The sequence below is a fragment of the Heliangelus exortis genome, chromosome 2, assembly GCF_036169615.1.
Source record: "Heliangelus exortis chromosome 2, bHelExo1.hap1, whole genome shotgun sequence".
Classification (NCBI taxonomy): domain Eukaryota; kingdom Metazoa; phylum Chordata; class Aves; order Apodiformes; family Trochilidae; genus Heliangelus; species Heliangelus exortis.
In genome coordinates, this window is record NC_092423.1 from 84,514,162 (window position 1) to 84,540,532 (window position 26,371).

A 26,371-nucleotide genomic window follows, 5' to 3' on the forward strand; every position below is an offset into this window, starting at 1 on the left:
AAACATTTGTGTAGATGAGTTCAAATCCCTTGTCCGTGGGTTAGTTTTGACCATTTGAGAAGCTTTCTGTGGTGTAAATGTTGATATAAAAGCTGAGTTTCACAGTAGTAGTCCTTTAGTGACTATAGGAAACTGGGGTTTCCCTGTTTCTTCCTTTTTAAAGAAAAAAAACCAAACCAAACAAACAGGCAACAACAGAAAAACAACCAAACAAAAACCCAACCAAACTTCAGCAAGCTCAGTAGTTTACATGATTGACCTGAAGATACCTGGGGAGAATTAAGCAATCACCTCAACACTTATCTTTCCATAAATTTTGTTAGCTTAGAAATTAAAAATGGGAAGGAGGCATTTAAATTGAGACACAGGTTTAATCTCTTGCCTGCAATAGAAGTAGGCTTGCTAAGCGTGCTAACCTATCTTTTAAATGTAGTTGGGGTTTTTTTTGTTGCCATGAGCATTTTTTTTCACTACCAAAAAGTGGAACTGTATAGGTTAAGTTATGTTGAAGTAATTTACCAGGCTGAGTGGAGAGCTGCAGCCCTTAGGTCAAACACAGCAAAGCAAAGTCAAGAGTTCATCTGTGCTCTTCCTATTTTATGAGAATAACGATTATTTTTTTTCCATTTCTTGTAATACCTCTGTACTTGGCCAATAAAAAAAAAAATCCCTTTTTTTTATATTGTGATTTAATGACTGCACCATCAGATGCTATGGTACATAGTTTTTCAGGCTGTACCTGAAGCAGTATTAGACTTCAGAGCTCTATCGTGTTATTCAGAGCAGCAGAAATAGTTGAAGATTCTCACTATCTAAATTTAATTAATTTAATTATTTGAGTGTAAATCCTGGCTTTTCTAACAGATGAGGGAGGCTGGAGATTGTACTTTGCTCATCTGTGTAAGGATAACCTTTTGCATCAGTTCATGTTTCAAGGACCTGCTTGTCACACTGAAGATCCTGTTTTTGTAATTGGGTAATAAAACTGCTATAACTTCTGTATTTATAGACTTCTAATGAATTTCACCCTTGTTATATGTGAAGAGTAGGTTTTTTTCAGCCTTCACTCTTCAGCTTACCTGCCACTTTTCATTTGAGGGTGGGGAAAAAAAAAGGAAGTACAAGATGCCAGATAAATCTAATACCTTTAAGATACCTTTTGAATTCCTGGTTATAAAAATACCAAATTATACTAATCTTATCTAAGTAGGAGTTGCTGGTTTGGGGGAGACTTAGAATGTTCCTGGCTGTTGCAGTGCAAAAACTTGATACTGTTAACAAAAATGAATGGATCTATTTGTGTCATCCTCAGAAGAACAAGTTCTGCAGGTATGTAATGGGTTTGGGTTTTGTGCAAACAAACATCTGAGAGGATGGGGAATTGAAAACAGAACGATTGGTGCTCTAGATAGAGCTTCACATTAAGTTTTTGAAGGACAGCTTATAGATTATTAAGTGACTTCATCTTGTGCTTTTCTGCATCAGATGTTCCCTTTGATCAGATGTTTGCTGGAAGGTAAAAACCCACAACTGGATGGAAGAACTATTGAAATGTAGCACCCTTTTATGCCAGTAGTAGCACCATAGTTTTTTAGTTTAAGACTACACCTTTGTTTCAAGCCTTAATGTACCAAAGTAATATTGTTGCTGTTTATAGATTTTTAAAATTCTCATGTTTGTGGTGCTAGATCTATCATATTTTGAGAATGTGCTTTTTAAATCTTTTTTGTGAAGACAAATTTAGCTGAACTGAAAGCCTTGCTTTATCTCCCACAACTAGAAACTCACCTTTGGAACTGTTATTTTTGAAGTAGCAGTAAACTCTTGATAGAAACATGACTAACACTGGAATGACAGGCAGATGTGTTGGGGAAAATTCACTGAAAAATGTAATTTCAAAGGCTTTGGGTTTTCTCAGTTAGTTTGAAAGTTACAAAGGAAGCATTTACCTAGTTTTAAAATCCAACTTGAATGTGGTGGATGGAAGGGGAAGCTATTGGAAATCTCCGTTCCATAATTTGAGATGGCTTGTATGAACAAAATGCATAAATTTATTGCTTTAGCTGATGTCTTCCAGTACTTCAATTTAACAGGAAAATAAGCCCAAGTGTATTAGAACATAATTGTGTTTGGCTCAAGTGCTTTGGACTTTAGTATTCTCTTTACTTTGTGCCCTAATTAAAGCGTGTGTTGTTAGGATGATACTCAGAAGTTATGCCTGGAAAATTTTTAACTTTTTTTTTCCTGATAAGCTTCTATATGAAGTTAAAAACAAACACCACACTCAACTAACCCTTTCCTATGACCTATAGAAATAGTTAGATTTTTTTTTTCTTTCTGATAATCATTTGGTTGGTTGTAGGGACAGACAGTGCTTCTGTAAGTCTCTGACAGAAGCGGCTAGAGAACATCTGCTTGTTTGTTCTCTCAGCCTTGCTGAAACAATGCAAAATATTTCATTTTATCTCGGGTACAAACTTTCAGTGTTTCCACTTAAAACGAGCATAATGTTAGAAAAAGATACGCATAAAATCTAATACAGAACATAGCAGTAACGAATTTGTGATAGGGCTGGTATCTAATTGAAGAATCTCAAGGTGCACAACAAGGAAACGATCTGCAAGTTGACAACCACTTGCTGTTTATGAGACCATTTAAAGAAAATCTGTGTCTGCAGATCTTGGGAGCTGCTCATGTTTACCTGTGTCCTTACATATTCATGGGAAAATAATTCAACTGCTTTCATAAGAGATGGCAAATATTTTCAGAGCCCATTAATAAAGTAAGAAATTGTCTTTCGTTGGTAGTTGTATTTTAATACCAGCATAGGAGAAAGCAGAGTTCTTACTGGAAGAAATGTGAACTGATGCAAACTTGTACTTAAGTATAGGTGATGTCTCTATGGCAAAAACCTGTTTGCATTAAAAAAAAAAAAAAAGCAAAAGCATTACTCCTATACTCTTGTTTTCAAATACTTCAGTATTTTTTGATATGTAGGGCCAATGAACTTTTCATGTTGTTGTATTTTTGTTGTTTTTTTTTTTAAGCCCAGAGCTTTAATTGAAATTAACTTATAACAAAGTCCATCAGTTATGAGTAAAATATTGCTTAAAATACAAAGAATTTTGAAGAATTCATGACACATGACCAAGAAAAGGATCATTTTCAGTTTTAATAATTTGTTTTCAAATAAAAATTATTTGGATTCATACAAATCAAAGCATTACCTGGCCTGCTAAGTCAGGCACCAAAACACACTTTGTTTGCTAGTTTAAACTAACGATGTAGCAGTTCTGTTAAGCCAGTCACAAGTGTTATTATGACCATTTCAACTATCTTTTACGGTCTATGTACTCTTCAAAATAGCTACGGATGATCTGAATTTTTCTGCTAAAAATTCTCTATCTGAAGTTCTTAACAGGTAGAGTTTTAACACATCAAGGTAGTGAGGTCTTTTTGTTTGACCAGTAGCTCTTTGATGTTTAGTGGGGGTTTTTTTAAGTAACATCAGCTCAAGTAACAAATCTATTCCCATGTCTTTTCAGCTATGGTTAAACACAGAGAACAGGAATACTGTTCAGTAGGACTCAAAGTGAAACTGGATTTTATAGATCAAAACTGCTACATACTAATGTTTAAGTATAGTAAACTTGGGGATTTTTACTTCAAGAAATTAAAGTAAAATCAAGACATTTTATAAAATCAGCTATTCCTTGTTGTTCTAAAGCTCAAAGAACAGTAGTACACTTCTTGGCCCCAGCTGAGAAAATACGAAAACTGTTAGGGAAAATAAAGCTTCTTTTAGCTAGGCTCTTGCTGAAAAGTCCAGTTCTTGAAAATGGTCTTTATTTCCTGCTAAAGTATGCAAATGAAATGGAGAGTTTTGAAGATGTTGCTTTTCAGCTAGTAGCACCTGTAGTTTAATTAATACTGGCCTGATTCTGAAAATCAATCTCCAAGAGTAGTGATAGACTTTTTCCCTGGAGATGCCTATCGGGAAGGCTTCCTGCTCTACTAAAACACACAATGTGTGTGCTTTGAAAAAAAAAGCTGAGAGGGAAATGGAGGTCAATAGAACTGCAGGGCTCTAGCATGATGTGGCAGCTACCTAGTAGAAGTGTTCATTTTTGCTTTAATTGCAACTGGAAACATAGGTGTATATGTTTATATTTGTGATATATTTACACATGTGAACTTATTTTTTTTCTAGGACCTTATTTTAAAGTGTATCATTTTAGAAGCTGGATTATTTTCTTCATATCTAGATTTTCCTGTTTGAGTGAGGTATGGTACAGATATCTACAAGGGAAACCAACTGGAAGGTTCTGAATTAAACGTGGTTGACATGGTGAAAATACCAGTGCCTAATACTGACTGCTTCTTGAAGCTGTGTGCATTGGTCATTTGGGCAGGGGATGGGCTGCAATGGAAAAGTAAAAGGAAATTAAAAGTAAAAGGAGAGCTGTTTCGGCAGCAGTGAGGGAACAATGTATTATACATCTATTGAGCTTGCTGAGAAGTAGTTTCTTAGCTGTAGAAAGGCAGAAATGGGAGAAGTTCCTTGGCCCAAATGCTCACTGTCATTTGGTAGGGTATTAAAGTGCTCCTTACACTGGCTTTAAAATTTAATTCCAGACCAAAGGAATTGCCAGAGTACCTTTATTTCTTTGTTAAGACTGAAACAGTTGTGATGGTTTTAGTTCCATCGAGAGGATAATATACCTGATTAGTCTCATTTAGAGTTGTTGGTAAAATTTTTCAACTGCCAAAACCTGGAATGCTGTAGACTAAGATTGGTGGAAATGAGGAGAAATTGAATGAAGGGAAACAAGTCAGGATGATGATGTAAGTTATCCTGTAAATGACCTCTGTTGTCTTGGAACCTCATTCTACTAATAGAGCGTGAAGATTTATCTCTGAGAAAATGTGCATTAAGTTAACTAGATTAGAGAGGGCAAAACATTTTTCTAGCATTTCTCAGCTATTGCTGACAGTGATTGGCATAAGGATAGAGAATAAATTGCTGTTGTGTAGGGCTTATAGGTATCGTGCTAGTCTGATTTCTCAGGAGACTTGACTATTGCAGTCATGTTGCCAGTCTGTCAATTCTGCTTTCACTTGACACAGAAACAATCTTGAAAATAATTCAGTTCCTTAAAAGTTTGATAAAATCAGATTTGTGAAGAAGAGACACCCAAAGGAATGCTTCAGTAGCTCTTCCCTCAGTCTACTATCCAGTCACCCTCTGTAACATGGAATCACCTGTAACCTCTGTTGCTTTTGACCAGAAGCAGTAGTTGGGCAATGTAGAAGTTGTCAAGGGATATTGAGATATGGAGGGAGCTACACTGGGTTACAGGAATCAGATCAGTTCACTGAACACCCTTTTACAACTGTGCTGCCTCATCTTGAATAAATGGTACTTACTGAGGGTGTGAAATATTAGTATGATAATAGAATTGAAACACTATTTCTCTGAAAGTATTAAAGTATTAGTCTGAAGAGCCAGTGTTGCTGTCTCCAACATCAGTAACTGCTTTGTTTTCCTACCTGGTTTACTATTAGATTAAATTCTAGTTTGTTTTTCACAAAAGCACCTTTCCTCTTAATTTCCTACGTCTGTGAAATTGACCTCACAGCAGCTTCTCATTTCTCAGTGGCTTGGTAATTAAGAAATATATTATGAAATCAAATTTATTTTAAAAAATAAACAGCCCAGTTGCACAGTTATCGAATAAAGTACACTGCTCCATAAAGAAAATGAAGAAAAATCTGCTGTCATAACTTTTTAAATTGAAGAGCTTCAGTATCTGAAATGGGATGGTACATATTTAAATGGGAATAGTTGGAACATTTTATTATCTAAGTTTTAAAAAGGAATTTCAGTTACTTGTTTTTCCACACTGTTACACTACCAAATAAAAAAAACCTAAACCACTTTTTTTTATGAACTAATGAGAGGTATTTTTGAGGGGCATTGACAGGAGAGGAATGTACTGTGACTTTTAAGCAGAAAATGTAGTGAATTTAAGAAATGGGAATAATTTTTATTAGAGGACTCTTGAGGAGATGCATTACTGTTAACTGTGTTCTCTGACACCAACCTTACCTCCCTGAATAAGACTGTTTTCTTGGTGTGAAGAGATCAGTTTTCTTTCCATAATTGGGTTTTTTTACCATAGCGTGCATATGATTTACAAGTGGAGGTGAGAGGGGAAGCTGAGAAGTAGGAAACATACCACGTACTTCTTAAAATAATTGCAGAAATTATAGTAGGTGTGCACCAGAGGGCTGGAATATCAATATTTTTTGATTTAGCTCAAGCTCTGAAATATTTGAAACTCTCCTGCAAGTCTGTAAGTGTAGGTCAGTGTTAACTAAAAGGTAGAAATCACTGTAAAATTAAGCTTCTGGATGCCTGAAAGTTACGGTTTTCTCTGTGTTTTGTAGTTGGGGTTTTTTTTTAAGTAGTTTTTCCTCCTCCCCATGCTTCCAAACCAGACTTTTGTATGCTGCTCCATCTTCAAGGACCTAAACCAGATATGAAGATTCAGTTTTGCTGTCAGGACATGCGTTAGTTTTAAAGCTCTGCTGCATGCAGAGCTGGGGGGTAGGAAATGTATAGTGGCTGCTTTGTTAGGTATGACATTACAAGAGGGAGATAGTTACACTTTGAAAGACACAATTAAGGCTGGAGATAAACATCTGAGACTTTTGAGTTCCACCATTCACGCAGTTTTGTTTTGAAGTTGCTTCTGAAAATAGCACATTAATGACATCTTGAAAAATAGCACTAAAACAATGTGAAGAAGGATGGAGAAGCAAGATTTACATCTGGCTGTGGCCCTAGAGGTCAGGTAGATACTTCCTTTGTTCTAAGTTCTCAAGTGTTAGGTTCTCATTACCCCTTGCCATTCCTACCGTGTTTCTTTTCATCCTTTTTTTCTATTAAGTCAATATCATTAAGATAACAATTGTTTTACTATGGCCCAAATACTTCACTCATCAGACAGTGGAGGAGGTAGAGGGACAACATTGTTTGTTTGTTCCAGAGTTGTGCATATAAACACTTTTTTAGATTTTATGTGGAGCACTTGCAGCTTCTTTAAAATCCAGCCTCAGAGCTGTCTTGAGCTCAATAAATGAGCCCTTTGATCGTGCAGACGGTAGAATGTGGAAGACTGAGCAGACGGTGTAACTCCCCCAAGTGTTACACTTGGCAATCTTTCAAATGCAAACATTTTAATGTTATTTATTTCAAAGTTGCTAGTAGGAGGAATGATTCTGCGAGGGCAGGAGATAGGAAATCTGTTGTTTCCTGCATCATATCCTAATTCACTATTTTTAATCTGATCCATTGCTTTATTTTTTTTCTGTGTTATCACTTTGCTTTCTACTCAAACTGTGGTCACTAAGAAAACTCTGAGAATGTGACATTCGTATAGAATGTCCTCTTCCCTCCCTTCACCTCTTCTTTGCTGTCCTACATGTCAAGATTCAGAAGCTCAAGAAGCTGAATTTGGTGCTATTCATTGCCTAAGAGTTCAAAGTACCAAGGTGAAACATTGTGAAGTTCTAGATAAATTCTAGAAAAATCATAAAAGCTCCTATGTTAAGTTACCTGTTTTTTGAAGGGGTTAGTTGACACCCATCAGTTGTAGGAAACCATGTTCAGAAGTTGGTGGCTCCTTCATGAGGTCAGTATATTTTATAGATAAATTGATCCACCTGTACCATCATTGTGCCATCTTTATTGTGGAGTACTTAGTCTCCCAGATACTGATAATCATTTGGCATGCAGAAAAAAATCAGGGGTTTAGTTAAATTGGTATTTTATGAGAAACTCCTGGGTACATCTTTTTAGTCTTTCATTCATCTAGGATTCCCCTGGCAACAAATATAAGCAACAGATGATACATGGGTGCCATCATGCATTGTTCTTTCCTGATTTCCTGCCTTCTGCCCTAGGAAAACTTTTTTGTGGTGGTGGTGATTTTTGTTGCTGCTGCTATTTTTGAAATAAGTGGTAAATTAAGTAACATTTAGGTTTAAACAATTTAGATCTAGAAGCTGTACCACTGTCACCTTCTTTGTGGTATTTTACTAAACACTGTTTAGCAAAACAATTTAGCATGCTGTCCTGAAAACCAGGTATGTCTGGATGTTGTCACAGGCTGTGAAGTGAATTGAGTGCCATTTCCAGTAGAGAAACCCCTCATTTGGCATAAGATAATATTAAATGTGACCTCTGTGTATATCTATGAATAAGTTGTTCTGGCCATAATACAGTTGCTGTGCCTAGCTGTGGCATTACCTGGAGTAGAAACTCCCTATTTATATTACTGTCAGTGGAAGAAATCAGGTGGTTGGTTTTTTTCTCAGCAAATAAAGTGAACGACTGTGGAATAAAGCACAAAGAATAATGCAGGTAAAAATCTAAAGCAGAAAGTATGGTCCCTATGGACTGGTTTGGTTCTGGGGAACTTACATGAACTCTTTCAGACAAAACCTTCCCCTCAAGAACTAGTAATTTCTGTTTTTCTAGATTTCTTTGTGTGCCATAGCACTGTATTAGAACAAAGCAGCAAGAAATACAACATGACTAGGTTATCTTCCAGAAAGTAAAACCACTACTCTTGATTTCCTAGCTAGTTTATCACCTGTAATTTATATGGCTTGTCATTGTATTTTCTTGCTGCAAGCAAAATCATCCCAATGCCATTAAAAACGTAACGGGCTGTGTATTTTGCAGCTGTTTGGTATGCGTGTTCTCAGCATTTCTAGAGAGAAGCATCTTGAAACTTTTTTTTTTTAAATTCCTGGCCTGTTAGCATCTTCTGCCTTGTGCAGAGAGACGAATCCAAGCCATTTTCAGGGAACACCAAAATTTTCCTTTATTCCCAACCCATATTCAGGTAGAGCTGTTCAGACTTGGTACTAGTCATTAAGTCCTAAAGGACTTAGTTGAAAGTTACTGATTTTGATCTTTGTGCAAAACAACATTACTGTTAGCAGAATTTTCTCCAGATCTCACAGTTCAAGATAGAGAAGCTTCCTGTTATTTGGTTTATTAGGAACATCTAATTTATTCTACTTGTGCTCCATGTAGGCATGCACAACTTGGCAAATACCCAAGCTCCAAATCCTTGAAGACATAGTGGGTAAGAGCCACTGTAGTCAGTGAACAGTAATATTCTTTTCAAGCAATGTGATCAGAAAAATTGTACACACCCAGCTGTAGGTTTTTACTTTATGCTTCTATTAACAGTCAGAAAGTTTTGCTCTCTCTGTGCCATGAGCAGTTACTTGCTCTTGCTCAGCAGAGGCTCCTCTTGCTGTCTTGTTGCGATATCCAAGGCATGGTAGAGCGGGCTGGGAGGCACTGAAGAACTCATTTGGATTGCTAAGCTCCTTCAGCTTGCTGTGCCTGGCTAGCTTGAGTTGTTCCACTTGGAGGTGGTTTGTAGGGTGGCAATAGAGAAATTGCTTTTTGCTTTACAAGCCGTTCCTTTTAGAAAATAAATAAAAATTTGTAATGTATGGGGACTTTTATGGTTGTTCTTTAAGATGTATCATAAGTTTGAGTGCAAGTCTTTATATTTTATTATAAATCATGGTTCAATTGTAAATTATTTAACATAAGTATTTCTTGGATTTAAGTGCTGTTCGTTATCCAGTGTTTCCCTTCCGACGTGGGGGAGGTGTTGCCTTTTGTATGATTGCAGAGTGAAAACAAAATGGCATTCCCAGGCCTAACACCTGAGCCCTCTTCCTCAGACTGGACTGGAAACACATACCCAGGGGCATTTATCTTGTTTACACTTAATCCACCCAGCAATTGATTGTGTTTAACAGACCAGAAATCTTAAAACAAGTCATGGCAGGCTGTGCTGGATAGTCTGTCCAGCTCTTGCTTGAGATTCAGCTGCAGATTCAGTCCTGCTGGTTTTGTTTCCCTTGATGGAAATCCCAGTCTTAAGATGCTAGGCATAGCATCATTTTACTTTTTTCTTTCAGACTTTGTGTTTACAAGAGCTATGAAAGCATGAGGGAATTTTAAGTGATTTACTACTTTGTATAATTCTGTTTTTTCAACACTGTGGAAACTCAAGTGACTAGCTTAGGACATGAAGTCAAAGAACCAATGAACAAGAGTAACTCTGGTTAGGTAATACCAAACAGTCAGAAATCTCAGTCATTAGAATCTTTTCTCAGGAATAAGTGAAATGCAGTACTTTGCAAATGAAGATTCTTTCCTGCGTTCCTCTCTGTTCCATAGTTACACATTTATTAATAATTGGATGAAAATTGAAAGAAATGAATTTTTACTTTATTTGCATTTTTTCTGTTTAATATGTGTGTTGAACTACTCATTATTTCATTTATAAGTATCTTAGTAAAAAATTGCTGTAGCAAAATTTTACTAAGGTCTCCTCATGACCTGATCTTATATTGTCACTTCATACACATCTGGACATAAATACAGGCGTACAAAACAGAAAACCCCACAGATTTCTCTTAGATCTTCTATATAAATCAGGGTAATAATTTTAAAGACCTTTTTAATGCAACACATGTGGCTTCAATGAAAGGCAAGTGCTTTAAAAAGCTAAGATATTTAGACAGAAATGATTGCTAACCTCTGATACACTTTTTCTTTTATTGATAGCACACAGAAGGATGTGCATTAGTGGGGTTATTGAAAGCTGTAGGCTTTTGGAAGGAAAATAGTTCATAATAGGAAAGAAAACGTCAAGAAAAATACTGTAAATGTATTTTCTTGTTCTTTTAATGTTGTTTACTTGTTCTGCTTTCTTTCTAGAATTTATTCTCCAGTTGCTCATAGTTTCTGCCCTGACAACCTCTTTTTGCACCATTTTTATTATGAAGTGAAACTATATGAGCAATTTAAAATTGAGTAAATAATTTCAGAGATGGGTGGGCATGCCAAATTTGCTACCTGAAATTGGTTGCTTGATAAGAGACTTGTACATAGTGATTTTTTCCTGTAACTGCTTTTTGCCCTCTATTGGTATTGCTTCCCTTATGCAAAACGTTTTCATCATAATATTTCTATACTAATGCTTAAGGGTAATTACTGGGGTTTTTTTTTAATTATAGAACTTGTATCTATGTGCATAGTTAGGAAATTAAGATTCTGCTCCTCTCTTGTTCACTGAAGGAGTGTGGTTGGTTGCTTGTTTCACGCATGGTAGAGTTCTCATTGGAGACATTCCCAGAGAACTGCCTCGCGCACACACACGGATCAGCTTCAAGAACTAAGTCAGAATATCTGCTGCTGCTGTGTAATTCTCCCTTTCCAACTTCACCTTTCTCACACTCCCTTGCCCGTTACTGAACACTGCATTTGCAATATCAATTTCACACTGGCAAAAGGAGAGAAAAACAAAATTACCATGCAGCATAGCGAGAGTTTGTCTTACACAGATAATTATTCTCATTAGTAACATAAACTAGAGTTGCAGTTCTCAAGTGACGCTGAGCACTTTCAACTATGATTAAAGCAAAGCAAATTAATCTGCTTATCTCTAGCTGTAACTAAATCCAGTTCTTTAGAATCCATGTCTCTAAAATGATTGTTTCAACCTACTCAATGGAATTGTGAGAATAAGTTGACAAGTGTAATATGAAGCTGTCTGGCTGATCAGATGAGTTAGACTTTAAGACTACACGAATTGAGTGACCTCCTGGCTTATTTTGAGAACTGTTCTTTTAAAGTAGCCACATGCTTTTCAAGTAAGACTGTTTGGGGATTGTAAGGTAGTTGTCCTTCACAGCTTTTTCTTTAGGTTGGAGTAATTTTTCAACTGGCAAAATAAAAGACAGAAATGAGTACTTTATTTAAAAAACCAAAACAACCGAAAAAACCCAACCAAAACAACAACAATCAATCAATCAAACAAACAAAAAACCCACAAAAACCAATATCCCATTCCCCTCCAAAGAATGAAAAGCCACAAACAAAAAACCAACCAACCAAACAAACCATAAGTATTTTGAAGAGCTTGTTCAAGACGTCCGAGGCCAGTTTTGCACAGATAGACCTGTACTGATAGAGTACTCAAATTAACAAGGCCAACAGCCTGGGCTCACCTGCTGCAGAAGCCCCTCTCAGTTGAATAAAACTTTTCTGATTCAAACACTACCCATTCATCTTCTTTCTTGCTCATATTCTCAACACTGTAGCTCTACACTGCAGTTGCAGAAGCTGTATGTGTACCTTAGCCCGCTTTAAGCTCTCTGCTGCTTGGATTTGACTGACATTGGTACTTAGTTTAGCTACAATTAAACAAGGTTTCATGCCTACTTCATGTAGATCTGTCTTGGACAAAAGAAAAGGATCTGAAACAGTTGTCTCTTCACTAGCTAGTAACCTTCATTGTTACTTTCATCCTCAGATTCACTTTTCTTCAAAATAGTTTCATATAGAATTTTCTTACAGATGTCCATTTTTCTCCGTTATATAATTAACATCAAAGTCCATGTTTTTGTGGTTTGACACCTACAGCATTAGCTTTAGAATGCTGAGTTGCACATATGGAATATGAATGACCTGAAGGCAAGGGTCACATAAAATGAGGAATGTGCACCTGATGTACAATTTTTACACTTGAGCTGTTAAGTACAGTAAATATCTGAGCCTGAGGACTTTACACAACTGTTCTTAAATGCATGGCTAAAAGTATGTTTTTTCTAATAGGCCATCAAAATATTTCCTTCGTAGGTTCCTTTAAAAATGGAAACCTGGTATACTTCAATTTGGATTTCTTTCAGATCATTTGTGAATAGGCGAAACTTCAAGAAGCTGTGTCTTAGCCTGCAGCCATTTTTTTTCCTTATTTCAAAATTGCTCTGCTTGATCCTTCTGCATCTCTATCAACTTGAATATCTGTTTGAGCACAATTATTCAGAATTGTTCTGAAGTGCCTGGTTGCTTGTCATCAGAAGTTAGCCAAAACTTTTCTGTCAGCTAAGATTTGAAACTTAGTAATTTAGTGTAATTTAAGCATCTCTTGAAAGTGTGTAGCTTTGCATTTATTATAATGGCTAATTTTTCAACCAGATCAAAATGTTGCATCAGTTAATAAAACACAAGGAGACCAAATTTAACTTGAGGCATCTTTCTCTCAATTTGCTGCTGTATCTGCCATCCTGAAATGCTTTAAATTAAATCATTGTCCCATAGAGATTCTCTTATCAGTCAATGTCTTTAAATAGTAATTTATTTTATAAATATTCATCCTTTTATGATTGAATTGAGGTAAATATAAACCAAGTAAGTCTAGTAATACCCCTGGTAATTAAGTTTGTGAGTCCCTGAGGTTTTTTGATTTTAACTTTCCCAAACACTGACCAACATTTTTGCCAGCACAATCATGGTAAGAATGGAATGTTAAGAATGGTTTGTGACCATTGAGAAGGACCTCATATTTCTGATAATCACACTTCAGATGGAAAATATCCTGGTAAAATGTATTGTTCCTGTTTATTACTTCTGTACTCAGGATTTTATGGTTTGAAAATCTGCAGTGTATTCCTGTCCCACAGCGTAACAACTGATGGTAGACAAAGTCACTTAATCAGGTTTTTTCCCAGATTGTTACTAATTTAGTTTCTGGGTACCAAACTTCTGAATTCATTGCTTCCTTTTGCTTCATATGCAGATGACCTAAGGACTCACTAATATTCTAACTTTATTTAGAAAATTTACGTTAAGTTCTTGGTAACTTTGAATACTAAGAAAAGTGGAATATCCAAAATTAGAGGATGCATATAATTTTGATTAATCAGTTCAAAGAAGTTTACTGAAGAATAAATTGCATTTTGTGATGTTAATGTATGCCATTAGAAAACATGAGAATCTAAGTAAATCTGCATACAGAGTAATGTGTAATGTATGGGGTAACACATAGAACAATACAGAATAAACAGGAGTCACTAGGTAGATGTTCATTGCTTCAGTGCTATTTATTTTTTCTCTAGATGTGGTAAGACCTAATGGAAAACTAATAAGCTCTAACAGACTGGAAAGCTGAGGCTTTCTTCTGAAAAATCTGCAAAATGAAAATATGAAATGGAAAGTTAGCCAAGTCAGTCCTCTCCTAAGCTTGTCAAACTGTCCTCAATTTTTGAACCTTGTGTGTATGTGATGCTTATAGATGTGTTCAGGCTCTGTGCAAGTGAAAGTTATTTCTGGATTTTATGCATCCTTAACAGTGGTAAGTAGGCTGAGTGTTTATGATGAAGGACATTAGCCCTGCTGAATTTTTAAAGGCAGCACAAGATTTAACGGTGCTAATCAATCTAGAGACCAGGATATTACATGAAATATGGCTTTGTCTGAACCTTTGAAGATTTCTAGTGGCTTCTGTGTTGTTGCACACAGTGTGAGAGAAGCCTTTACTCTGTGACATAGCTCCAGCATCTGCACCTAAAACCAGAAGGTTGGAACAGACCTGGAAAGTCAGAGATCTCAGTTTTAATTAAAATGTACATGCAGTCCATGGATGCTTATATATACATATTCCTTCAGCACCTTAAAAGCCTCCAAAGCCTTTCAGGATTTATTTTTTCTGCACCAAGAGTATTGATTTCCACCTTATGGTATCTAGCAAGGGTGCAGATTAAATATTTGTGTTTTCTGCAAAGCTTTTATTCTTGCTTTGTAATCATACTTAGTTGCTTTCATTTTGCTATACAATTTTTTGCCATTAAGGCATGCCATAGCCTTAGTGATCAAGTGAGGGTTGAAAGTCATATTGATGTTGTAAAGGGAAAGCATATCCATGGAGCTTCAATTTTTTTGTACCAGTAGCATCTCTGTACCATTATTGCAGGTCTATATTAAGATCTATTTTAGTTGAAGGGAAGGTATCCTCTGCAATGCACAGCCTGTTTGGCCTGACCACATTTTTATTATTAATGATGACTGTAGTGTCTAATTAAAAATTATTTGGCTTTTTTGCCTGGTGCTCATTAGATGGAGAGTTGCTATTAATCTAGGTGTGGAATCCATATATTGTTAGCATCGCTTTCACAAAATATCCATATTCTACCCTGTCAAATAATGGGAACTGTAGTAATCAGTGGGATTCTAATGAGCAAAATAAGTTCTTATAATTATCTCATAAACCTACTTTTATGACTTGCACATCGAAAAGAATGTTGCTTTAATGTAGTGTTATCTTAGACTGCTGAAGAAATGGAAGGCACTTAAATTCCATACATCAGGTTGCCAGTATATCCCAAGAGTAAGGTTCTCCATAGGTAGCAAGCAATGCAAATTATGCTCAGTGAAGCTAAGGAAAACATCGTACTTCTACCTGTCCTTGACTGTTTGAAGTAAATAGCTTGAATCTTGCCTCATTTACATGGGGGTAGCTTGAAGGATATCTTAAAATCAACATCATGAAAATGAAATTGAAATTCTCCATGAGGAGGATTTCTGCATTTAGGTGTGTCAGCAATATGGGTAAATTGCTACTTGGTTGTGTAGTATACAGCATTTCTAACAGAGACACAGTATCAGAAATAACACCTGGATGTCCCCATTTCCACTATTCTGCTTTAATTAAGTCACACTCTCAATGTAAACACCGAGGAAAATGGTTCTATCTATATGTGCATCCTGTTAGAAAATAATAAGGGCTGTACATATAAGGAATACTGATGATGGTGAGTGCTCAATACTTGTATTCCAATAGTCCAGGACTACTCAGGTAATACCAGGACTATATTGGCAGCCTTAAAAATAAATGAGCAAACCCTTTCAGAAGTGACTGGTAATTTTAAATACAATTAAATTGTGAAAAGCAGGCCCTTTTAAAGTACCTCAGAACTGCTAAGCTACTGTCATTGAAAATCATCCCTCTGGAGCTTGTTCACCAATTATGAAAACAAGACATTTCCAGTTATTTCTGTAATGCTATTGGGAATGTCATGAAAAATGAGGTGGTTTGGATAAGGTGAATAATATTTATATTTGGGAAGGATTGTTATGGATATCTAACCTGTAGCTGAAGGTCTTGCATGATGCTTTGGATTATCAAAATTGTGTTATATCTGCATCAGTATACTGCATCAATAATGAGCTATGTAATGGACTATAAAACATTATGTAGTTTTTCATTTACTCTGGTTTTATAGTAAAACAACTTGAGCCAACTTTCTCAAACGTCTCCATTTCTGACAAGGCACAAGGTTTGACTCCCTGAGAGTTTACATTATGCTAAAGGAGTTGGCAAGAGGAAGAAGTTTGTATTATACAGGAGACAGAATTTATGAGAACATTTTCCTTCGTGGGGAAAAAGGAATATACTGTCAGTGATATTGATCAAACTGATATTCACCTGGCAACAAGTCCCAGGTGAAATTTATGTGGAAAATGCTGGATGACAGAAATGTGATGTTACTATGGAAATGATTTATTATCAGCTAAAAGGAATTTTAATGGAGTCAAGCAATTGGCAATCTAATTCAAGGCACATTCTAGGTTTTGGAGTAAAGTTGAGAGAATATAGCTGCTAAGTATGACCTGTGCCTCTTTGCCTAGCATCACGCTTCAGGTATATGAAGGGATACTGATTTGCTGCTTCACATTCTACACTGATGAGAATTAACTGCTGAAATGATTTTAAAGTTAATTTCTTTTACAAATCTTGGGCCTTTTGAGTGTTTTCATTCTACTTAAAGTTCTACTCGTCTCCTGTACAGCAGTACCTCTCTCACAGTAGAGGCCATGTCTCCTAACTTCAGGCTTATTCAAAAGCCCACATTCCCCAGTGCTATATCCCTAGCCATCCTGTTTCTAAAAACAGTCATTCTGGCTAATTTACGTGCAGGAAATTGCAAAATTGTTGTTGGTTGTTTTGTTCTTTACCTCTGAGATTAAAATCTGTTCCCTAAAATAAGTCAGGAGTACATATCTTTGATCTGGATTAAGACAGACAGTGAAAAAGGCAAGAAGTATTCCATTATTGGCTTTTTACCTGCTAGCAAAGGACCGTGACTTGCACAGAATCAGCTGACTGAGGCACATGAATGCTGCTGTAATATTAGCTTTGAAAGAGTAAAGTATTTGTGGCCTTTGGTAATTACTGTAAGGATACAGAATCAGGATCCAGCCCTTCCTTTTCATAGCCAAGTCCATAGCCACTTGCACCAAAGAGAATTTTTTCAGCAAGTGTGAGCAAGTGGTGGTTTTCTGAGGACTCAATGAACTTGCAGTTGTTGGGCTGTTGGGTCATTGATATCATAAAAGGAACTCTACTTTGCCTTGTGTACTGTCCCTAAGTGCTTACAGTTCTGCTGATAAGGCATCTGTAGTATTTTCACTGTGTTTACTATATCATAAGACTCTGAACCATATGTTATACTTAATTTTTAAATATAAGCAATGTTAAGGAATTGATGAGCCTAATTCAGGGTCAGTTAAAATATATGTAGATATTTAGTTATTTACATTTTTCTTTTAATCTATGTATTACCTTCTCATTGAGAATTCAGGATTTCTTGTGGTTCTCTTACTGCCCTTGGTAAGAAGGCTACACTGCAGCTAATAGTTGCAGATTTTGTTTTTATCTGTTTCTGGTCCTTGTCCAATAATCTTGATCATGCCCCAGGTATTTAACATTTGTACTGCTGTATTTGATTCTACTACCAAAAGATCTTCTCATTTGCCTCCATTTTTACTCCATGCTACTAACAGTATAGAAAAATTATTAAATTTGTGTTTAGACCTTTTAAATAGCATGTTTGTTTTCTTTTTTTTTTTTTTTTTTTTTTCTTTCTTTTTTTTTCCCCACAGCATTATTATAATTGCTGGAACTTTCAAATGTTTATATCTGGCACTTTTACAAGATGATGTAGATCTTTTTCTGACTGTTATTTAGAAGTTATTATAATAATGAGACCTTAGTTTTCCAAGGGCTTATTATCCAAGTTGTAGGTTAAATAGTTCTTGTTATTTCCAGCCATTCCCAGGCAGCAGCAAAACCTGCAGCCGCACTTGAAATGATCTGCATTTGATGTATTGTGAATTACATATATTCCCAGGAAATAATCAGCCTCTTTGCCTGTTAATACTTAGTCTTTTTTGCTTTCCAAAGAAATGTGTTTCCAAGCTTTTGAAATGTAAATATTCCTGTAAATTGTACACTAATCTTCCTACGTTTTATAATAACTGTTTTTATTTTATACAAGCTGGTATTCTGCATTATGAGGTATTCTTAATAGGTGAGCATTAACTATATTCTATTGAACTGCTTTACAATGTTATTTTTCTCTTCTGTAATATTGCTTCCTGTGCCTCATAATCATTAAATGCATGAATTATGAGTGTTTTGACCTGTATTCCAACACAGTGCGGAATCCTGTGTCCCCAGTTTAAAAAACTGAAAACTTGGGTTCATAAATGTGCTGACAGTTTTTATTATGGAAGTTAATACAAAATACCTATGGTCAGCTTGGTGGGGCTGATCAACAAGCCTAGTTAGGTGGTGTTTGACTGGGGTTTATTCTTTCATCAGTATGAGCAGAAAGTAACTTTTTTGACATCAGTGAATTTATCCTTCTGTACTCCGTGAGTGATACTGGAGTGAATGTATTGATTATCCTTTGTACAGGTTCTAAAACCAATCCCATTCTACTAATTACAGAATCATAGAATGTTTTGGGTTGGAAGAGACCTCCATGATCATCCAGTCCAACCTTTGACCAACACCATAATCTAGCTACTACACCAGGTTCTTAAGGACCAGGTCCAAATGCTTTTTAAATGCCTTCAGGGTTGGTGAGTCCACCACTGTCCTGGACCATTCCAATGCCTGACAACCCTCAGGAAAAGGGGAATAGGAAATAGGAAAAAAATGTTTCCTAACATCCAGCCTAAACCTCCCCTAGTGCAGCTTCCCTCCATTCCTTATGGTCTTGTCACAGTTCACTAAGGAGAAGAGGCTTTTCCCTCACTCCAACCTTCCTTGAGGTTGTTATAGAGCAGTAAGGTCTCCTCTCAGCCTGTTCTTCTCCAGGCTAAACATGATTGCACCAAGAAACGAGTGCAGTTGTGTTAACTGTGATTTTCTGCCTTGATTACCACTTATATTATTTCATTTCAAAGCAAAATAATCCCATGGACAGGCTTCTGAGGTCAGCTGCTGAGAAAACGCTAGAGCTGATGTCTCGGCGTCCTTCAGAGAGCTGAACCCATTTCTCTGGATTCTCACCTACAAAAGGATGTTAAGCCATCTAACTCACAGAAGGAAAACATTTCTTTAGAAAATGTCAAGTAAAGTGAACAGCAGGGATGGTATTAGCAAGAGTCTCATGTTGAACTCTCCCATGTTACAGGAGTACAAGCGCAAGCTCGCCAGAGTGTCCCAAGTGCGGAAAGAACTCAGGTCGCGCATCCAGAGCCTGCCCGATCTCTCTCGACTTCCCAACGTCACGGGCAGCCACGTACACTTACCCTTTGCAGGAGACATCTACAGCGATGACTGATTAAAGAACATCCTTCCATAACCTCTACTTTTCTGTGAAATGAGGGGTAGGTCAGACTGATTGGTACTCTTGTAGTATTATTTTTGTATATTGTTGGAGAGTGTCAGTAAAAATGCTCTAATAATTTATAAAAAATGGTTTAAAAAGTTGATTTATTTACTATTTTATTGGCGAGTGAACATAAGGGTACGTTTATAAAAGTGGCATCTGTGTCTATTACATTGAAGAATGGATAATTATCTTATCTTTTGTAAAGATTTTAATTGGGTGCCCTGTAAGAAACATGCTGAGATTTTTCTTATGTACCCTATATTTAATGTAGATCAGCATATAATCAATGCCATACTTTAACTCAAGACATTTCAGTTTCTAGTGAGGAAGTGAAATGTAGAAATCACAAGCTTATATTTGCAAGAAAGCTGGTGCAATTTAATGCAAAGTTAACAGTGATCTTACTGTCCGTTACATGTAAATTACCCATTCCCAAAACAAGTCAGGTGATATTTTTGAAGTAAGTGTTAGTAACCAATTTTGTATTGGAAAACATAAATCATGTTACACTGAGCAGATCCCTAAATTACTCAAAATACTACAATATTTTAGTAACATTTAAAAGTCAGCATAAGAAGGTATACAATTAACCTGCATAATGAGGTTTCAAAGTTCTAACTTTGTCTTTACAGCTGCTTAGTTTCTAAATTGAGGGACCATTCATTTGTACTTGAATCCCTTTCTGGGACATCTGTCTTCATCTAAAAAGGTTAATCCCAGAAATGTGAAGCCATTTTACAGCTTTAATTACATTGAAAGATCATTCTGTCCCAACTGTTAAATGTCAATTATTAAAATTTGACAGTGCTATGTACCATCCATATATCCAGCAATAGGATGACAGAGCCATGCTATGCATCCACTGAGAAACCCTAGAGGCCAGCAGAGGCTTCCAGCCCCCAACCTGTGCTCACTCCAGCAAACATTCCTAGATCTTGATCATACTTTCTCATGAAACAGGAGGAGACAGGTCAGGCCTGTGTATAGGTTAAACTGTGGAAAATTATTTCCTAGTGTCTGTTTTTCAAAGAAGTCCTTTGCATGGCACAAATTTATTTGTCTACAGGTTGCTGAATTTGTGAAAAGTCCTTGTTACACTACCACATCTAGCAGATACCCAGGGAGTTTATGCTTTTCAGTCAATCAGAATTAGGCATGTAATTGTTGAGACGTGGTTTGCAAAAATGCATTTAGATGACCTTGAGCTACAAGGGTTTAAGTTGGATATATCATCAGAGGATTAATGGTAGCATTTCATTTGTGTGTTTACACTTGTCAGGCATTGTTTTTCATCAGCTAAGTTCACAGTTTACAAGTTTAACACTCCTTCTTACATTAAAGTAATTAAAAAAAAATCTAGTCTTCCTTTTCAAAACACAAGATGATTCAAAATAGTCCTGGAGTGAAAGTATTGAAGATAATGATCTGTCACTTACTGACTTTCACAAGGCTAATCACTAGAATATTTGTTTGATGTAAATGGAGAATAATCTTTCTTTTTAAAAGATACCCTTGGAAAAAGCACCTTAGTCCAACTATCTCTTGTCATGAAAGCTGCCATGAATTGCTAAGTAGGGAAAAAAAAAAACTCCAAAGCTAAAAACACAGGTTGTTGACACAGCATTCCACAGCATCCAGTGTAGAGTATTATTTTCATAAAAAATTCAGACTGATAAATAAGATTCCTGAAAACAGTTCATCAGAGCTCACTAGCAGTCCAAAGATTTTTAAGTTTTAAGTGGCGTAAATGGTATCTTTTATCTTATTCACTCCATAGGAAAAAAGAGCAACTATAAAGAATCCAGGAGTATTTCTTTAGTCTAAGTCTAATATGTAAAATCAAATAACACTTATTTGCAACTTTTTTGTGTTGAATCTTGATTTTTTTAAAAAAGAATGTTCAGATACAAGTTTGATATTTTAATATTTCTGTTCTAGTTCCTTAGACTCAGCTCATAAATTCAGATATGCATTAATGTGCACTGCAGTGGCAATGTATGTTTTGTCTTGCTAAAGAATAGCACCAAATTTCTAATAAATATTCTAATACTTTAATAATATTAAAACACTATAATCCATTAAGAATTATAAAACAAATAGTGAAACAAGGGTAAACAGTGAATTCATGGTTGAATCTCACCCATGAAAAACTTAATTTATACCCAGAAGTGATTGTAACTGCAGTGGCATTTCTTGTTTAGAGTGCATTGAAAGGTACAAGTCTTGGGTTCTCAGAAACAAAGGGAATTAAGCTTTAACAGTCTTTTACTACCTTAATTAAAAATATTTATAATAATAACATTGACTGCTGAATTTTCTTGATCTCTCAAGTGTATTAAAAAAGATACACCGCTTACTTCATTAGACTTGTTTTTCCTATTCATAACTGTTAGTGATAATGTTGCTTATCTCTAGATTATGTAGAACTGATAAAAGAACAAGGAGGAATCACAACTACTTCTTGATGTCTATGTTTTAATTTTGAGAGAGTGCTATTTTCTAGATATACTTTTCTTTATTTTACTGTGAAATTGATTTCATAGGTAGGTTTTTTGAAATGATCCCTCAACATTTATTTGAAAAAGAGGACTTGTGGAAGGTAAAGGTCACTCCTATGGAAGGGTCGTATATTGGTGGCTGAATGGTACATTGTTCTTTATTTGTAATAGGAAAGGCATCAGGTATCAACTAGGTAGAAGATTTATATTGTAATTGTAGAAGTATAGCAGGAGATAACATGGTACAATATAAATGCAGCCCTGTAGTATCAAAAAAAATGCCTCCAAATTCTCAGGATCTGAAGCTTAATATTGGCACTTCTGACATCTCAGGAAGAAAACATGCTGGGGGGGGGGGGGGAAGCAAAGGTGCCTAGGAGCTAGGGGGTAGAAAATGCCTGAGTGGACATGGAAAGCAAAACAAATGTCAGCTTTTGTTGAAACAGGAGTAACAGTGTGAAGCTCTGGGCAGCACAGTGGTGTAGCTGAAGATGGGATTACACAATGAAACTGCTTTGGGGTGTTACCACCCTGGGAAAGTTGGTGCATGAGTGTACCCTGCCCAGCCTGGTTCTACTCAAACCAGAATGCCCACCTTACAAAAGGCACACTTATAAAATAGCTGAACATTATTCATCTAATAAGAAAAGAATAATAACCCGATTATTTTTTTTTCACTATATTGCACTTTTATTGAGCATTCTTTGAAAAAAGCAAAGACAATCCTGCGGCTCTTTGCGAGGTGAGAATGCTTAACTTGGAGGTCACTGGGACTGCTTGTATATTCTGGTGTTTGCAGGCTCAAGCTGTGTTTTTGCAGAATGTTTTGAGAGATTTCAGGAATATTACCCCACTACTATGTTGTTGTCTTTTTTAAAAAAGGAAGTTCTTAGTTACAAAAACTACCATTCTGGAAATTGTTTCATTACTCCTTTTGAAGATGGAACTGCAGCCTGCGGTAACATTACCTTGTCTGTTTCACTCAGTTAATGTTTGTATTAATGTATTAAAACACCTCAGTTAAGCCCTAGGAACACAACCCACACTACATGCTTACTATGTGATCTGAGTAGTCTTCAGAATGTCAGACTGAAACCATTTATTTTGATAAAATTACGTTCCTATTTTCCTGAAGTTAGGACTTCCACAGACTAATACTGCTCTCATGAGTCACTGGTAACTTGGTCTGGTACTTCAGCGATCACCCCAAATGCCTGTGTAGGATGCAATAGATCCCTCTGCAGATGACCATGGATGGCCAAGTCCTGTATATTCTTCACTGGGCCTCTGCAGAAGAGCTGGATTTCAACCTTCTGAACTGTAAGCAAACAGATTCACGGGTGTGGGGTTTTTTTCAGTGGGAAAAAATAGTGAACCAGAAAACTAGCATGTCTAAAATTTGATGGTTACAGTTATAAATATTTAGGGACAGTTCTGCTTATTACTCATGCATATAATCACAGTGACTATTCCTGCAAGTAAAGAAAGCAGATTCAAATGTAGTGTCTGAAGTAGATATTTTTTTTTAAATGAATGACCAATTTTGTCTCTGCTCCTATTTCAGTGTGTCATTTATCTTAAGTAGTAAATCTCTTCCATCTTGTTATTTAGAAACCTAATTCTAATTTCATCTTTAAAATATTTAAAATATCCTACTAAGCATGATGTTTTTGTGGGAATTTGCAAAAGTTCAATAGCACTCATTACTTGTTTGCAACAGCAATAGACTCATTTGTTACAAGCTAACAAAGAAAGTTTGAAATTTAAAGGTGTTTCATTATTGTGCTCTTCTGAAAAACGTGTAATCCTTGTGTAATTTATGTCCTAAAAAATAACACCTGTATGTATGATCTTTCATATTTAATAGAATAAAACATTGTTGTAAAAACATCTTTGAAATCATTGTTTATTGCTTGCTGACTCAGTCTCATGGTATAAATTGGCTTTAACATAAGCCGTTCCCTATACTTATGGGTCAACCAAATGCTGTCTTAACTGAGGGAAATGACCAATACTGATTTTGAAGCTTATTACTATTTGTATTTTGTGTGACAATTTTCAGTGAGGAAGTAATGCATTAATAAGTCTGAAGTCACATGTCTAGAACGGTAGATTTCTTAAAAAAGAAATATTGTTGATACACTATCTAATTTGGCCAAAGTTTGTGTTTTTTCAGAGGTAGGGCTGAGTGTGAAGGAACCAGTTGTAACTTGTTTCAGGGACAACTTGAAATTGCCATACTCAAAAATAGAAAAATGGGAAAATGGCTCAAAATGATGTTTTGAAGTAAAACATGCTTTAGTTGAGCTGGTTATATTAAGACACATTTTGTAACCTTTTCAATATATGGTATAATATTAATACTGCCAAGGATACACATACCATTGTGCAAGTAGAATTTGTAGGAGCTGGGAAATAACTCTTAATCTATAGTTAAACACCGAAATGCAGGTGTGTATGCTTAACAGAGAGCCTTCTTGGTCTTGCTTTGCAAAGCCTGGGTGAAATTCTCCCCTCACTGAAAGCAGCATCCTCTCAATAACTGAGCTGGTTTTGCAGCTCTTCAGACACAAACCAGTAATGCTGCATGGCAAAGGGTTGGTGGGGAGGCTCAGCAATAGTTACAGCCAACAATTAGCCCTCAGTGTTTCACCAAGTACAGGAATGGAATATATTCTGAAGGGAAGAGTGCATCAGATGTGTGTATATATAGATATGCATGCATCTGATATATGCATATGCATGTATATAACTGTATACATTGTACAGATATGAATATACACGTATGTGTGTGTTTATTTTTTCAATACATTGATTTTGTGAAAGTCTAGTATCAAAAAAAATACTGTATTAGAGGCATAGGAATAATATAACTTCAGACGACAGAACAACCCAACACTATTTCTGCAAAGCATTCTGAAGCACACTTGTAAAACAAAGAGTGGCACATACTGAATGCTTAAACTTTTTTTCCAGGGTACAGTCTGGTAGTTTGCAATAGTGAGCCCTTAGAGCAAGACATCTGGCCAAGTGCAACAACTCTGGTGAGTACAACAGAAAAGATGTTGTTCATAGCATCACCAGACTGTTTACAAACAGCCCATTGCAATAGCAACACACCGAGTGCAGCACTCAGGGTCTGGCATCCACGGAACACTTCTTGGAGATGTTTTTCAGACTGGGTCTCCTGTGATCCTGTGGACAGGAGGCTTGTTAGTGTTCCCAGCACACCGGGTGTGCTCCAGGGTGTGTCTTACGTGCTTTTATCCACTATCTGGGGCTTTATCCAAAAGGGATGTGACTCATGCCCTGAGACCACTCAGTATTTTGTAAAAAGCACAGTAGACAGGGACAATTGGGAGATATGTTTCAAAAGGATGCTCTTGATTTGATCTAAAACGTTAACGTGTGCACCTTAAAACAGCAAATGTCCATGCTGGCTTTGTATTAGCTTCAAAGGGAGCAGAGCAGTACAGTACCAAATGTGCATATTTTTAATATAAAATTTATTGTAAAACTTGTTATCCAAATACTTCTTTATAATACGCATTTTCCATCAACAACATTGAACTATTTTTCCAGAGTGTGGGATCATAAATACAGCTAGAACAGGTGAATTAATGCCAAGTTCTACTGCAGGAAAGGCATTAACTCCAAGGTCTATATTTTGATCAAAGAGCAATTTAATTTGATCCTACACATATGTAAGAAACAAATGGCAGTGAACCTTTCAAAGTTATTATGCAAGTGTACAGGAGATATAAAAAGGTTACATGTCAATCGCTGAGACTGTGAGTAGAATTTTCAACTATTCTCCCCCACCCTGGACTGCTTTCAAGTCTGCCAACTTACTTTTTGTTAAGTGGTATTCATTGAGCTCCAGTGCACTGAAAGGGAACTATTCACTAGAATACTTTAAAAAAAAAAATAAATTGCAGGCCTTTAAACCAAAGAATTCAGAGGGAACCTGAAACATAACTTGCAGAACTGTCACCACATACTATACATAGGATAGGCTACGAACTCAGTCCTGAATGACTGTGCACATGGTTTTAACCTTGACAACTGTCTATTCATTAAAATGTTCTGGTAAAGAGAGTTGACTGCTGTCCAGGGCAAACCTGTTTTTCCAAATTGAAGTCCAGGAAGGAAACACCTCTAAAGCCTGATGCCTAAACACCTGAAAATTATTTTTAAGACAAAACTGAAAGACTTCTAAGAAACAGGTTCTCTCCATAGCCATTTTCAAATGAGACAGAAGTGACCAAAGCAATCAGTGAGCATCAAAGCAATCAGAAAGGAAG

General features: G+C 36.2%; 1 protein-coding gene across 2 annotated transcripts in view; it reads left to right on the plus strand.

Annotated features, from left to right (window-relative positions):
* Window positions 1-25,999, plus strand: part of RPRD1A (regulation of nuclear pre-mRNA domain containing 1A) — a 45,787-nt gene extending 19,788 nt beyond the window's left edge. The window contains exons 7-8 of one of the 2 annotated variants that reach the window (XM_071736800.1): window positions 19,369-19,564; window positions 23,203-25,999. In XM_071736800.1, the coding sequence (XP_071592901.1) occupies window positions 19,369-19,518 (150 nt within the window). In that variant the 3' untranslated portion in view covers window positions 19,519-19,564; window positions 23,203-25,999. The remainder of the gene's footprint in view (window positions 1-19,368; window positions 19,565-23,202) is intronic. The other variant, XM_071736801.1, reaches the window with a different exon arrangement.
* The last annotated feature ends 372 nt before the right edge of the window (window positions 26,000-26,371 follow it).